At 36.7% G+C, this 15,498-nt stretch overlaps 3 protein-coding genes across 4 annotated transcripts in view; 2 read left to right on the plus strand and 1 right to left on the minus strand.

Annotated features, from left to right (window-relative positions):
• Positions 1-2,113, plus strand: part of LOC106718214 — a 33,462-nt gene extending 31,349 nt beyond the window's left edge. The window contains exons 5-7 of one of the 2 annotated variants that reach the window (XM_014512243.2): positions 395-492; positions 819-984; positions 2,010-2,113. In XM_014512243.2, the coding sequence (XP_014367729.1) occupies positions 395-492; positions 819-984; positions 2,010-2,113 (368 nt within the window). Of the gene's footprint in view, positions 1-394; positions 493-818; positions 985-1,606; positions 1,773-2,009 lie in introns of both variants that reach the window. The other variant, XM_014512242.2, reaches the window with a different exon arrangement.
• Positions 2,114-2,125: 12 nt separating this feature from the next.
• On the plus strand, positions 2,126-3,604 carry LOC106718216. The gene has a single exon (XM_014512244.2). The coding sequence runs from the start codon at positions 2,126-2,128 to the stop codon at positions 2,735-2,737; it is 612 nt and encodes a 203-aa protein (XP_014367730.2). The 3' UTR covers positions 2,738-3,604.
• A 258-nt stretch (positions 3,605-3,862) lies between these two features.
• LOC106718080 (Usher syndrome type-1G protein homolog) lies at positions 3,863-14,723 on the minus strand. Its single transcript, XM_045679678.1, has 9 exons — positions 14,366-14,723; positions 8,907-9,050; positions 7,174-7,395; positions 6,621-6,847; positions 5,569-5,732; positions 5,090-5,265; positions 4,787-4,912; positions 4,546-4,676; positions 3,863-4,393 (listed from the first exon to the last, which is right to left on the minus strand). The coding sequence occupies exons 1-9, from the start codon at positions 14,386-14,388 to the stop codon at positions 4,122-4,124; spliced, it is 1,485 nt and encodes a 494-aa protein (XP_045535634.1). The 5' UTR covers positions 14,389-14,723; the 3' UTR covers positions 3,863-4,121.
• Positions 14,724-15,498: the final 775 nt, after the last annotated feature.

Raw genomic sequence — 15,498 nt, forward strand, 5'->3', positions numbered from 1 at the left:
TAATAATCTAGACCGTATTTTCTTTTAGTGTTTTTAGACATTATTCATTAAGATCATTTCGAGCCGAATTGCCCGCTAAAGTTAACAAAACCAAGTGTCAGATAGCTGTAGTGAGGGGACGTAAGCGTTGATATTTCACTATGTCTAGTGTTGCGCCAATACACCGGCACAGTGTTGATTTTCTATCTAACAGTATTTCATTTTTAAAGTATAAGAAAATTTAATACGATCACCGACTCGCCATACGAGTTTAGTTTAGTATTTGAACAAAAAAGGCATTGTACGTGTTACAGAAATAAAAAATCGAATGGAGAGATGATGAAATTTCTGGATCAAAGTAGATTTTTAGAAATTATAAACTTTTTTCAGTGACATATTTATGTTGTATTTCCAGGTCTGCTGTCAGCGGGTGCAATGGCTCTGTGGCACGGAGTGGAGTTTTACGAAAAGGAGAAGGTCGTTGGTGAGGAGTACTATCAGCAGTGGCCCAATGTAAGTTATCATGTTTTACCAAAGTTGCAGGTTGTAGTTTATATCTTAGATATAGATACTTCAATAAATTTTAGACAGTTTAAGAGGCTAGTAAGTAAATAAGAAGTTACAGCTTTCACAGTTGAAATCAAAAGCATCTATGCAGGTCTGAAAAAAAAACAATTTTGTTGGACACTCCTTTTTTCTCTAAAATTGTAAAACATTTCTTACCTAATCCCATGAACGAGATAAACATTTAGAATTAAGAAAGAAAAAAATATTGTATTCTGATACTTTGTTAACAGTAAAAGTAAATATTACGTAGTGTGTAACAAAACTCGTGACAGGTTTTAAAAGACAACTCAGCGATTTGGTACGACTGGTCGTACATACTCGCTTGGTTAGCCGTCGGGGTCTCCTTCGGAAGCTCCATACTATTCTTCTCGGCGGCCATTTGCCTCAGCAAAGAGAAGCGCCGCGAACAACAGAATAATGTGCAGTACATAATGCCAGGTCAGACCGCCATTGCGGCCGCCATCTTGCCAACATCTCGGTGGTTGATTAACGCTTCACGGTTTTGGATGTTTTTCCTTTCAGATGGTGGACTTCTTGTGTATTTATTGATCCTGGATGTATATTTTCGTATTTATATTTGATATTTGTATAAAAAATGAAAAAAAATATATAGGTTTTTATAGGCTTTGCCATTTACTTTATGGTTTAGGAGATCCCATATGAAAGGGTTATTTAAACCATAACTTAATCGTTTGACGTGTAAGTATCTCACACTAACAAAATGCTTTTCTCTTTCTTTTCATGTTTCTATAAAACGTGGCTACTGCGTATAACGAAACGACCAATGTACGATCGTCCCTAACGCAAATATCAATAAATAATCGCGCTCTGTCTTAATATATCTGGTTTACCCCATGTTATACGGAACTAACACGCTTTTTACTTACAAATAACACTAACATCTTCTCTGGGATTGTACATTCTACATCATTAACATAACCTATATTTATATTTTCAACACAAACATATCTGTACATACATACACAAAATACATTGATGAATACTGTACACGCACCTACACATATCGATCCTCGATGCTGAATATCTTGGTATAAACCAGATATTGCGAGATAACGCTCGCGTTTGGTACGACTGGTCGTACATAGTCGCGTGGTGTGGCGTCGGTCTGTCGCTGCTGTCGGCCATTTTGTTTTCATCGGCCGCCATTTGCTTGCGCGGCGAGCGAGAAAGAGAGGAGGCTCTTAATATGCAGTATCTCATGCCTGGTAAACAGCTTTATCATCTATAATATCATATTTACAGGAAACGTTTCATGTTTTTATTATCCCATTTAAATACCATTTTACATACGTGCAGATATTAATGTAAATATACACGGACCTTTTGCTAACGAGCTTGCAGGGTGCATGCAGTTTAATGAAACTGTTATACGTTTTATATTTTGACGAATCGTTCATATTTTCAAATATTTCTTAACTTCTAACATAATCGTCCGCTTACAGTGTACCCACAAAAACAGCAGTACGCGTACGCTGGATACCCGCCGCCTCAAGCGTACCCCGGACCTTACTACCACGGCTCCCAGTACGGGCCCTACAACTACTGAGCATACGACCAGATGAGGGACATTGTGGCGGCGACCTTCGCCAACCCGGCCGCCCCGCAGGCACCCGCGCGCAACCCTTCCCCCGACAACGCCCCACACAAACCTGCCTCCATCCCCTCCTCCATAGAGACGTTCAACTCCCACCGTAAAATTAGACGACCCAAGCTCGGCGATAAGAAAGTGTACCGGCCGGTGCGGCGGAACACGCTCTCCAGGATAGACGAGGCGCCGCCGCAGACCAGGCCGCGCTCCAAGAGTCTGCAGATCTCCACGGACTTCTCATCGACGCGGCCGATGGTGCGCTCTCGGTCTAACATGTCTATGGACACGAGTCGGAGCATACCCGCCTGCAGCTACAGCACGCAGAACCAGCTGGAGACGAGCAGCCCGCAGTACGCGGAGCCCCGCGGCTACGACTCCTCGTCGTCGTGCGAGCGGCCCGCCTCCATGACCGACCTGCCCATCATGATCCCGCTGGACCCCGTCACCGGCGCCTACATCCCCTACCCTGAGTACTCCTACTATCAGGATGACGTCGGCCGCGTCAATCGCTACAAGTGGAAGCGCAACAGAGGCACAAAGACCTCGAAATCCAACAATCTTTTCTTAGCGTTCATGTATTAAACGCGCGGTTATTACATGTTATGAGTTTCGATCGAACGCCGTACAGTGTATGAAGCCCATATCAAACTCGTCTTTCGCTTTGCAAAACAATCATACACTGCTTTCGTATGGGCGAACCCGAATCTGGTTGAATGACGAAATACTTTTGCATTGGCACCATTTTATAAAAGTTAGCGAAGATCCGTTTGAAACGCTTCTCGAATGTTCTCGAAGGACCTTTTTAAAGGGACCTTCGCTCGGACCTCTGAGGCACGGCTTTACGAAACTCTTAACGGCACCGGACCTTTAGAATTTACTGATTTAAATACGTATTCGATTTCGAACAAATTATTTCCGAGAATGTTTTAGATTTTAATATGAGACGTATCGATGTTATTGCGATGGGTGAATTTAAAATAATTTAGGAGTAAGTCGAAGCACTCGACTCCGCCATAAGTTTATCGAGGAACAAAAATATTATAGGTTTTAAGATGTTTGATAGATATAATATCTCTTCATATGAATGTAACGGGTGATTGTGGAATGTAATTCGGATTAGTGCCTTTCGATAATATAAATGCTCACTCTATTACTTTATTATTTAGAATATACATATCCTAAAGTAGTTTAGTTTAGTTCAATATGTATTTTTTATAATCGATTGTCATGTCTATTTGTTTCTAAAGACGTAGGAAAATGATTTAGTGAACATAATTTGTATTATATTTTGATAATTTTATATTGTCTTAGAATAAAGGACAAGAGAAACTGACTGAGGATTTAGTTCCGTCCTTACAACATCGAACTTTTTGCTTGAAACCTTTGTTCAAATATTTTCTACGCTTTAGACGGAATAGTTATCTTAGGTTTTTTTTTTTGTAAATGTATCATTTATTTGTGCAGTTGTGAGGTGTTTTTTTTTACCATATTTTCAATTCGAATTTGTATTTAAAATTACTACTAAAATAAAAATTGTAAAATATTTGTTGTTTGTTTTTATCCACCTTAAAAATATCTACGTTCTAAACATGAATAAAAGATAAACGTGAAATATAGAACAAACCTTTATTAAATCTGTACAAAATATTTAAATATGGCGACATTGGATGGAATGATTAATATTTAAAAAGTATATCACATCTACATTTCATAAATCTTGGCGGAAAACGTCATGTACACAATAATATTTATAAATTCATCTCTTAATGCAAAAATGAAGCCTATGTATTTTTAAAAAAAATATGTTTTATAAAAATATCAGATAAAACATGACAAAAAAATGACATTTCACACAGTTCAAAACCTTATTTAATCTTTTAAAACACCTTCCATGCCATCTTAGTATTTCGTATTCAAAAGTGAACTCGTGTCAAGTGAGTCGGTGGCAGTTAAAGTGTTAAAAACTTTATATAGCTGTATCTATAATAGGGCCTGGATGGGAAAGGGCCTGTTTTCTTTCCTGTACGGCGGTGACCAACTTTCTGTAGGGCCCTAGGGGCAGGCCTAGGGACTTCATGTCGCTCTCTGTAAGCAACATGAGGGCGTCCAGGTCGATCTGTTCGTCCTTGAACTTGTGCACATACTGCGAGAGGCCCCACGCGATCAAGAACCTCTCCAGCGACGCGTACCCTGACTCCTCCACCTCTCCTTCCTCGTCTGATGTTATTGTTGAGCTTCCTGCAAATTAAAAATAACATTGTATATGTTGACGCCACTAACTACTTATTTTAGTGCTCATATACATATCAGATGACAACGTCCAGGCTATATAAATTTACTAAAATTATTCAAATTGTTCACTAAAATTTAATGACGTAAGTTAGTTTTACCGGAATGCACAGAGTTCCACTCTGCAGGTTGGTATGCGTGTCGTGCTAGAGAACCAGCTGACCCTATGGAGAGGTCCTCTCCCGGACCTCCCACGCCCGGCAGACCACTCAAAGTTGCTGTTATAGACCGTCTGGAGAAAAACACATGAAACAAGAGTAGAAAAAATCAAACCACCTTTCTAAAATCTATGGCAACTTAAAGTACTTGTTCACAACCGCAATTGATGTCTCTGATCGTTACCTGAAGGCGACACTGCCGAAGCCGGGGCGGTCGAAGATGCTGGCGGGCTCCTGCAGCAGCACCTCCTGCCCCAGCCCGCTGTCCTCGCCCGCCACTGCTGCGAGGAAGTCCGGCTGGCTCGCGGACCTTCATTTTTTTATTTTAATTTACAATTGAACTTATCTCAGAAATATTTAATATTTTTAAGTACCTACTTAGACTAGAAAATGGTTATTATTAATTTAAGTTTCAACCAAAAGATGGCGCTTTGCCTAAATAAGTACTTTTTATGCGTTCTCTGTGACGTAAGAGACATGTCCTCACCTGACGAGCGTACTCTTGTGAGGTGGGTCTGTATCAGCGAAGACGTCGGCGACGTTGGCGCGCTGGTGCGGCTGCGGGCCGGCGCCGAATGTACCCACGTACATCACCTCGGAGTCGCGTCGCAGTCCACTCAGTGACGTCACCGAGCGTCGTCCTGTGCGCTCCACCTCGCCCACCTAACACAAATATGTAACACTAGAGGTCGACCGCGACTTCAACGCAGAATTTTTAAAAAATACTACAACATGCTGGCGCGCATCAGCCATCTTTCCGTCAATGTACGGTCAAAATCGATCCAGACAGACAAAAAATAAAAAAAACTACTACATTTTTAGTTATCACCTACGCAATTACTCAAAATATTTTGTAATAAATCCTCAACCTTAATTTTTTACACTTTAATCTGCTACACAATCAGTAAAATACAATGCGACATATCGAGTAGATACAACTTTGTCTCACCAGTAACATGATAGTACCTTGAAGTCGTCGTTATTATTGTTGCTCTTGCCGAGGGTGCCGTTGCGCAGTTTGCTGGCGAGCGCCTTCTTGTATACAGCGCCACGTCCGCGAGCGCCCGAGCTCACCGTGCCCACCAGCGCGCTGTATGTAGGCCGCGGCTGTTCCTCCGCCAAAAGGTTACCTTGCAAGTAATAAACATTTTAATACTAAATTCAAAACAATTTTCTTTTAATTTGTTAATAAAAAGTCTATGTTTCCTCTCTCATAGTTCTACAATATCCACTAGTAGCTAAACAAAATACTCACACACATACCTAATTGTCACACTCACTAACCAAGAGATGTTAATTGGTACACTTAGTGTAAATTTATTGAGAACTAAGGGGCTGTCGACTGATATTGACGATTAAACACGTGAATTACGTGTGGCAGTTTTGCTAGCTAACTACTGACTGGGCTATCGTAGTTTTGGCAATCGGAAAATTTCCTTAATTATAAAATATAACAAAAAAATGAAAGTAGTCTTTCTTGTCCCAAATTAATTATTTTTCTAAGTCGTTAAATTTCTCTTAAGCACGCATAACTAATTATATTTTGATGAAGATATTTGCATAAGATAATATAAAACGGCCGAATGGTGATTTAAATAAAAGATAAACGCACAGTGACTTAATAAACTTTTAAACTTTCATTAAAACCAAGATTGATGGAAACAATGATCCTACATTTATCATCTCCCGGACCTTTTCCCACACACGGGGTCAGCACACAAGGTGTTTTAAACCTTAAAGTTTTGGCTTAAGTTTTTACGGCCGGCCGCCTGCCTGTCGCCAACCCTACTTGGGAGGCAATGATTCTACATTGAGCTAAATTATTTCGAATACCACCTTATCATGACTAATGAACCACCGGTCTCAATCTTTGTCTCCTCTTTTAGTAGTAATCTTTGTACTAGGAGCCGCTGGTTTCAGACTTTGTTCATTAATCCTGCTATCCACTATCTACCTAACTCTAGTCTTCATACTTACCTTGAGTTGTGAACTGATAGTTCCAGTCATTGTACACTTACCTTGACTAGTAGACCGTATCATCCTCTGCTTGAGCGCCATGAGCACATTGCTGGGTCGGTGCGGCATCGTGGACACCTCCTCAGTATACCCTTGGTCCCAATCTTTGGTCAGTTTCTTCAATTCCTTCTCCGCTATCACTTCTGCTTTGCTCTGTCTTTTCGCGTATTGCTTTTGCATTTTCTCATGATCTTTTCGAGCCTTCTCTTTTAATGATTTCGCTTTTTTTCTGAAGAAAAAAAAATTATACCATTTTATTTATAAGCACAACTTTTTTCCACTACAAATCTATTTAATATTTGACAATTCATCAATTGTTTTCTAATATTGTCACAGGATATTACTAAAGTTAAACTATCTAAAGACTCGGTCTTCGACTTGAGAAATAGCTGACATCGCTTTTGTTCTCGAGACAATTTTGCAAAAGACATATAATCGACTAAAAAAATTACAATCATAGTCGACTAAACTTGTTAAATTGTATCTTAAAATATAGTCCCAAGAGGCAGTTTTACACAATGTAATTCTTTTCGTCGGTTATCGAACGTAACTAACTTGTCAGTGTTTTCCAGCTTGGCAGTGGCCTGGTCGAGGAGTCGCAGGATGTCCTCGCGGTTGTTGATGGCGGCCAGCTCCTGCGCTGTGTGACCGTCGACATCGACCGCGTACGGGTTAGCGCCGAAGTTGACGAGGAAGGTCACACACTCCTTGTGGCCGCGCGCCGCCGCCAGATGGAGTGCCGTATTGCCGAAATAATCCGCTTTGTCTGGCTCTCCACTGAAATTAAATTTATAATTAATTGAATAAAGATGAGCAAAGAAGACTATATCAATTGTAGGTTAGGGAATATGTGTAGGATAGGAAATTAAATTTAATGTTTTGATACCGCACTAGCATAGGTGATACAACTCGTTCAGTTCTTTGTTCTCATAGACCGCACGCCGCTGGTATTTTTAATTACACTGTCAAAATATTATAAAAGACAGATCCGATGCGTTTAAATTAAGACATGATTACACAGTCGAGACTGGATAAGTGAGAGTCCTAGGACCGCGATATTTTTCTCTCTCATAGAGGTTTCTCTCTAACTCGAGTTTTTCGTTTATCCCAGGTGGAATTATGTAGTATTCTTAGTTGTGTACAAAACCGTTGTGGTTTAAAAATTGCACACAAATGACTACAATTCAACTCGGACTCGCAGATTAATTCAACAAAAAGTAACAACAAACTAACGTCTAGCGTTGGAGCTGTGAGAAATAACATCACGTTTAGAAAAAGACAACAAGCTAAAGAAAGTGTTTACGGTTGGCAATAAGCGACATGACCCCTGGCGGCCCCACGCGGCAGGTTAACGAGTTAATTCAGCGTAAACAGCGGTTAATTCATTGCGATGAAAGTGAAATCGAGCAATAAGGACCTCGCCACACCAATAGCTTAGATAACGCTATAATATACAGTTTCAAGCAATATTATTTGAGAAGAGAATTATTTAAAAAGCACAATTTGTCGAGACTCAATGTTGGCGGACTTCTGTGTTCTTTGGCCCAAACATTGTCGGACCTAGCAGACGGAGTCCGCAGCATGGTGTTAAAGGCCTTATAAAATTGTAAATGCTTTTTCTTGTTATAATAATTAGTTTTTTTGTTCTTATATTCTTGTACATGTATTTGTAATTATGTTGTAAGTTGTTTTCTATGTGACTGACATGTTCATAAGAACCAAAGTCTCTATAAAAATAAAGAGAAAAAAAGCAATATTATCCGTAGTAAACATTCACCGTCTACGTATAAATTCAGAAAAAGTTATATCTGACTTTACTAATTTGTCTAATCTCTAAATATTGGCTTGCAATTGTTTCAAACTTGTACTTTTCTGTGTTAAATGTTACGAAATGTAATCCGTCTATATGCGACATGCTTTAGAAAGTGTAGGATATTGCGTAGATAAACACGGCACATAACATGCGATTAGTGACTAGCAACGCTCAGCGCGTGTAGATAGTATATTATAGTTAGGTACATATCACGATATTGCGTAAAAGTGACAGTGAAATAATGTATTGTCTACATTAAAAATATAGCGTTAGTGAAAACGTATTCTTCCAAATTTGTTCCGAATGTATTCACGAAAAAGGTACATAAGTTATCTATCATCTTTGGTCAGGGGTACAGTGCAGATAACCCACAGTGGTTTTTTTGTTGAATGAAAATATCAACAGCTCTCAAATTGATTAAATTAAGAAGTGTACATTTTTGTGAAACTGGCATACCGCGAAAGAAGGTACTTACCCCCTACCACAGAGTAGTCTTAACGCAGATATGTGCCCTTCGAATGCAGCCCAGAGCGTGGGCGTCATGCCCGACTCGTCCTTGTTGTTGCACTCCTTGCGCGTCGCCTCTCGCAGCACGTCCAGGAGGCCGTCTTTGGCTGCCCTGTTAATAAGAGAGCATCGATAAATAGGGACAGTCCAATGTTATGTAAAGTAAGCATATGGGTATCCACAATACCCAAATTGAAATGTGTCAGAAATGACCCTGTTTACCTGAAATATCACAAGTCGTATTGGTTTAAAATTTTTACTTGTTTACAAAATTATATGATAAACATCTAGCAATACTGCTAGCGAGATTTAGATTACAATTTGTAATAAATTTATAACTACCTTCACAATGACTGACATAGAATGGTACAATTACATAGATAATAAATAATTTAACAATGACAAATTGCAGGCAAAAAAATGTAATGAGAACCAAATTAATATGTTGAAATACATCGTACTATGTGACCAATATTTATATTATCAATGCGAAAGTTTAGATTTAGATGGATGAATTGTTGTTTTTTTTTTAGAAAGTATCTCCGTAACAGCTCAATTTAGCACAGATGTAAACATATTCTGGAAGAACACATAGGCTACTATTTTTTTTAATTCCGTGCAGAATGAGTCGTGGGCGACAGCTAATAAAAATAAAACAGTTAAACTATTGTACATGACTTTCACCGTTCGTGTATACGGCGCGTCACTGCGCACGTGTGAACTGCTCTAATTTGTGTTTAGTCACTGCAACACAATGTTATTGCTCTATTGCAGGTCACAGGAAAAGTGAGACCATATTAAATCTGTAGTTAGTGTTACATATTAGTATTTTGTTTAACAATCGACAGGAGAGAGTAGAAATCATGTTTCTATACGTATGACGGCCTAACCTAAACTTACTACTCGTACTAATATAAATGCGAATGCGATGGCTGGATGATTGTTTGTAGGTATCTGCGGAACGGCTTAACGGATCTTGATGAAATTTGGCATAAATGTAGAGCATAGTCTGGAAGAACTGCCTACTAATAAAGTTTTTTTTAACTCCGCCAGGACGGAATCGCGGGCGACAGCTAGTCTTTAGAAGAAAATCGTGTTATTATAACCATGGGTTTCAAATGCTGAAACACTTGTTGCGTTATTGTTATAATATAAAAATTGATCTGGATGACAATATGTTCTATTAAAATAAATTTCAGCAGTGGAAATTTACTTTAAGAATTTTAATAAATCGTGTTTACCTTAATTACACTTCTATGACGACTGCTTTTTAATATAGTTTCAATTTAGGCTGTTTTTTTAAAGTTATTATAAGTTATTTCTTTGAATGACTCATCATATTATAATTTTAGCTAATTACGTATCATATTTGATCCTTATCAGGGAATAAGACATAAATTACAATAGAATAGTATTATAAACTTTATTATACTGCAGTTATCAAACATACGTCACACGGTTGTAAAATTTTTAATGTCTTCAATTACATGCGGATTAATTGTTAAAAGCAATCCAAGGATCTAATTTAATCCATTCGCTTGAATAAGGGATCTAAAGGACATCGCAATAGTAAATCAAAATATAGTTTAGAAGGTTGCGATCGATCCGTTTTTGTACTTTTCCTAAAAATTAATTAAAATAATTTTCAGATAAATTTTAAGGATCGATTATTTGCTTCTATCAATATATTTAGTCAGGAATTTAAAGTGTTATTAACATATTTTTTTCGCTAAACACGGACATTATCGATGGCGGTCAACAACAAAAATTTGACTTATCTATTAAGATAAAGTAGCGATAGGAAATACCTATGTACGTAGTTGATTTATTATTGTTTTAGCAAATAACAAAGCATTTTAGAGCCTATTGTACTATTAACAAAGAAATTGACCTAAAATATTAAACTATACGTACGTATTTTAGCACCAAATCAATGAACAGATGTAAGAACATGTTAATTTACTTTTCAACGGCATTTGGATTACAACATGGCTGATAGGAACGGAATTTACAATAATTTTTCAAAGAAGTTTCTAGACCACAACTCAACACTGCTTACAAACTGATATTCAAAAAATATTATCTATTCCTTTATGTAATGTCAGCAACCCTTCGTCAGGATATAGTCATCTGCGTAAAGACTTGGCTTAATCAGAGATTTGTTTATGCCTAGCTTGAGATGTTTGGATCATAATATCCGACACACCAATAAAGCGAATATAAGCATTGCAGCATAACTGGTATATTATAATTAATTATATTAAGAGACTTAAAAATTACAAAAAAAAAAAAATTGAACAGATTCCTAATTTTTTTGCCTTTTTTATTCTTCTGTCTATTTACTTTATTAGAAACGATGCGAGCTGGACCGAATAATTGTAAGGTTATTCGAGATTTTAAATTTAATTTTTATTTTTGATTAAAATTTAATTTAGGATTTTCTTCACCAGGTCTATATGTTACGTCATCAAAGGTGTTGTTTTAGTGCACGAGTTTTTTTAATTAAAATCTATAAAAGTATTAGATAAGATTTTAATCTATACATTGCTTAGGCCTGGATCATTTGATTTTATGATAAGATGTTAATCGATTAGATACGCATTGAGCGTTAAAAGAATTCAATACTTATGATTGGACCAGACGTTGTCTGTAACTCCGTACGCGCAGAATAAAAAAAATATAAGTAGCCTATGTGTTCTTCCATTCTATGCTCTACATCTGTACCAAATTTCATCAAGATCCGTTAAACCGTTCCGGAGATACTTTCAAACAAACATCCATTCATCCATCTAAAGTAAAAAGTTAGATTTCATTATCAATTCATTTATAATTTATGCAGTATGCACATAAAATTTAGTACCCACTTTAAATTTTGAATTATGAAGAGGCGTCAATAGTTGTAACTAGGTCTATGAAGCCATTGTTGTGCAAACCCTAATTAGTGTTGCCAACATCGCAACCATCGCCTGGCAACTGACAACCTGACACCTGGCAATGGCAATGCATACAATCGATACGATAACGATTTCACGTCAATTGGAATTTAGTTTCTAAACCAACGGCCGTAAAGTTTTAAGTGCAATGTTATGTAATGTTAATTTCTACCCTCTTTACGTGGGTCAGGCGAGCGTGAAGGTGCGGGTACGATATGCTGGTATTGTGGCGACAAGTTTTTGTACATTTTAGCGGTATATTGCCGTATTATAAACCTGGATCTGACTTTTTTATTCGAGGAGGCACCAAACAAGCATACAAGTCACCAGATGTTCGTTGACCTCTATCCACAGACATTTACAATAACCAAAATGTGTTGTATAAATGAACAAAGTAGAAGTCAGGATAAACAGACTTTTCCTATCTGTCCTTTTCCCCGACAATTCCATCTTTCTGTGCCATCTTTTAGCATAAGATAAAGGTGGGAAGGCAAATAGATTATACGTGGTTACAGCTACGTCATTAAAATTTACTAGATTACTTACTGATAATTAATATAAATTACTGGCTGTTTAATTTATGATTTAATTGCATGTTGGTAATCAGTGTACATGGAGCTGCGCATCAAATACAACTTGATGTACGAGTTACGAGACCTTTCAGCCGGTAATTTCAATTGGAAAGGTATACTATCTGGTATCGTTATGTTGTCTTATGAGACATCAACATCCTTAGCACAGGAAGGTTATGACCATTGGCAACCATGACATCTGATAATAAATATGATGCCCTTGCATTTCTTTGCAGTTGTACCCTATTTTTTGTAAGGGCATTGAATTAAATTAATGATTCTATGATTCTATAAAAATGTCTAAACAAGGCTGGTTAAAATGAAAAATCACATCCAAAAAAAGCAGAAAAATTCATCTTTACGTATATATTACGCTTCTATTCTACTTTAGACGTAACTAATGTGTTAAAGTGAAATAGAAACGATTCTTCGTTTTACCTTAACAAGTTTGTTGCGAGTTTTCATTTCTTTTCCACCAAACCGAAACAGTCGTACACATATCAAGTTGCCTACAAAGACAGGTTAGTCCGGATGTCTGTGAAAATCGTCTCGGATTTCTAAAGCCTAGCTCACCTATTTTTACCTTTTCTGTTGTTCGAGTTTTTTTTGTTTTGATCGTAGACTTAGTTTTGTTAACCAAGATATTTTCTCCTTACCTTTCGTTGAGTAGCAAATATATTTAGATACAGTTGGATGGCCCCTTTAGGTGATTACCAGTAATTACTTAAATCAATTCAATATATATATATAATAGCAAGCAAGATCCTGCAGCTTGTTTTAATGATAGAAAACTAGGTGTATAAAAAGGACAGCGTTCACAAAGGATAAGGATTACTACATTCAGAAAGAGAAAGACGTATAGGGAAAGGCATTGTGGTTGGACAATTGATCTAAATTGAAAACCAAAAACCCATTTTCTTACTTATAAATTCAAAAATAGAAATAAGTAAAACTGACATGTTAATTACGGTACGTCACATCATGTTGTCAGTGCGTTGAACCAACATCGTCCGAGCGTGTCTCCTGCCGCTTCCGCGAACTTCCTAACATTGAACCAGGTGCAGATCAGCTCAGGGTTACACTGATTGTTTTTACATTATAATAAACCAGTGTAATATATCAGAGCAATGACATTTCCTTTTATATATTGTAAAGCTTGGTCATTTTTGTTGGAAATAATTCTCACGTTTTTTGTTCAGTGATAGCTGATTGCTACTTGACCTAATAAGATGAGCTTAATTAACACAATATAGCATAAGAAAGATTTAACATTGTTTGTGTACACAGAAAAAAAATGGTAAATAAAGCTTTACCTTCATGGAAAAAATGTCTCGCAGGTAGTAAGGGGTTCACAGAACACATTTTTCAATATTAATTAATTCGAAATATAATTAGGTGTTGTTTTCGTGAGTTCCCACTGCTGGAACTCAAAAATCAATAATATTTCTATCTGTTTTCGACTAATAAAATTAAATCGGCAGTGGAAATTCGACCTTTCTTTTGTGGTAGCTAGGTTGGCCATTGGCCCTACGATATGTAGCAGACACAGTATGACAATGAAAGATACAATATAGGTTGAAAGAACCAGAACAAAAACGTCGATGAGCATTCATGTTGGCCAAATGAGCATTTAATAAACAAAGTTTTATTTCCTTCTTGATTGAATAATGACGTATCGCATTTTATTGATATCTGTCCTAGATATGATGAATGATTAGCGGCATTATTAGTCATGAAATGGTTAATAACTTACCAGAGTTAACGAAAATATTTCTGATTCGAAGAAATATCGAAGAATGATTTTAAAGATAGTTAAAATATTAAAAAAGATTGCATTATTGATATATAATCCTTGTTACAATCTTATCTATTTGTAAAGCAGGTAAGGCAAATAGTTTTAAGTGTCTAAAATGTGTACTTACTTGTGAAATCTATCCGTTGTCATTTTATACAGAAAATTACACAAAATTCAAGTTGTAGTAGTCCATAAACTAAATATTTAAGTTTCATAAAAGTTTGTTTAACTCATTTTCGGGGAATTCGCTTTTCGAGTAGCGCGAAATTGATAAAGCGAGAAAGTATTTTGTCACACTTCACACCTCAATACGTCCAAAAACTTAGTTTACTTTTCACATAATTCGTCTAAACAATAACACCTCAGAAAGAAAGTCAATGTATAAAATTTTAACCGTACAAATAATTCAAATTAAATGTCTCTTATGAATTGACACAGGTGTAAAACACGTTTGACGCAATTATTAAACAAAATAAAACACAACCAACTTCAATCGAGCTACGTTTGCATGCATCTGGTAAAAAAAACGAACACTTGTCGAACAAGTATGAACTTAGCTGTCATTGAGTCATTGCACTTAACTTTAGTGGGATAAACGCCATCTATAGTAAAAAATTAACATTTTTGAACATCGAACTAAAACTGAAAACAGCGACATCTAGTATCAGATAGCTTTCCGTTATGTTTCTATATTTGCTACTGGATGATAGATGGCAGTAGGTAAAACTTTCACGATCGTATAAAAAAGTTATAACTTGTTAAAGATGAATATAAATTTTATTCTTGTAAAAGATCAACAATTAAAACCCATAATTCATTACATATTATCATAAATATCTCAAACTCTACCCAATATTTATAATTATCGAGTAGATATTTATCTAAACCATTCTATTTTAGTCTTCGTGAAAATTAAATAAGTGTATGTTTCGTTACTGCTGTGACCAATATCATCGAAAGTCACTATGGTGAAGTCATAATTACATATATTGAAGTTAAGTACTTAATGGAAAAAAGCGCGCAATAAATAAGTTTATATCTAAAGCCGGGCTCAGCACTTGAGCGTTATCAATTGGAGTCAATGCAAATATTTGTCGTCCATTAATGCCATTACGCTGTCTAATGTGTTTTTCATGTAGTACTCCAAGCTGTCACATTTTGCCGCCAATTTATTGGTGGACGATCCTGTTACCGGTGGAAAAGTCATTTGTATAGCTAAAGCAATTTGCTCGTTGCAAAAGAGTTGAGTATTTTTAGTTG

The sequence above is a fragment of the Papilio machaon genome, chromosome 10 (assembly GCF_912999745.1).
Source record: "Papilio machaon chromosome 10, ilPapMach1.1, whole genome shotgun sequence".
NCBI classification, from domain to species: Eukaryota; Metazoa; Arthropoda; class Insecta; order Lepidoptera; family Papilionidae; genus Papilio; species Papilio machaon.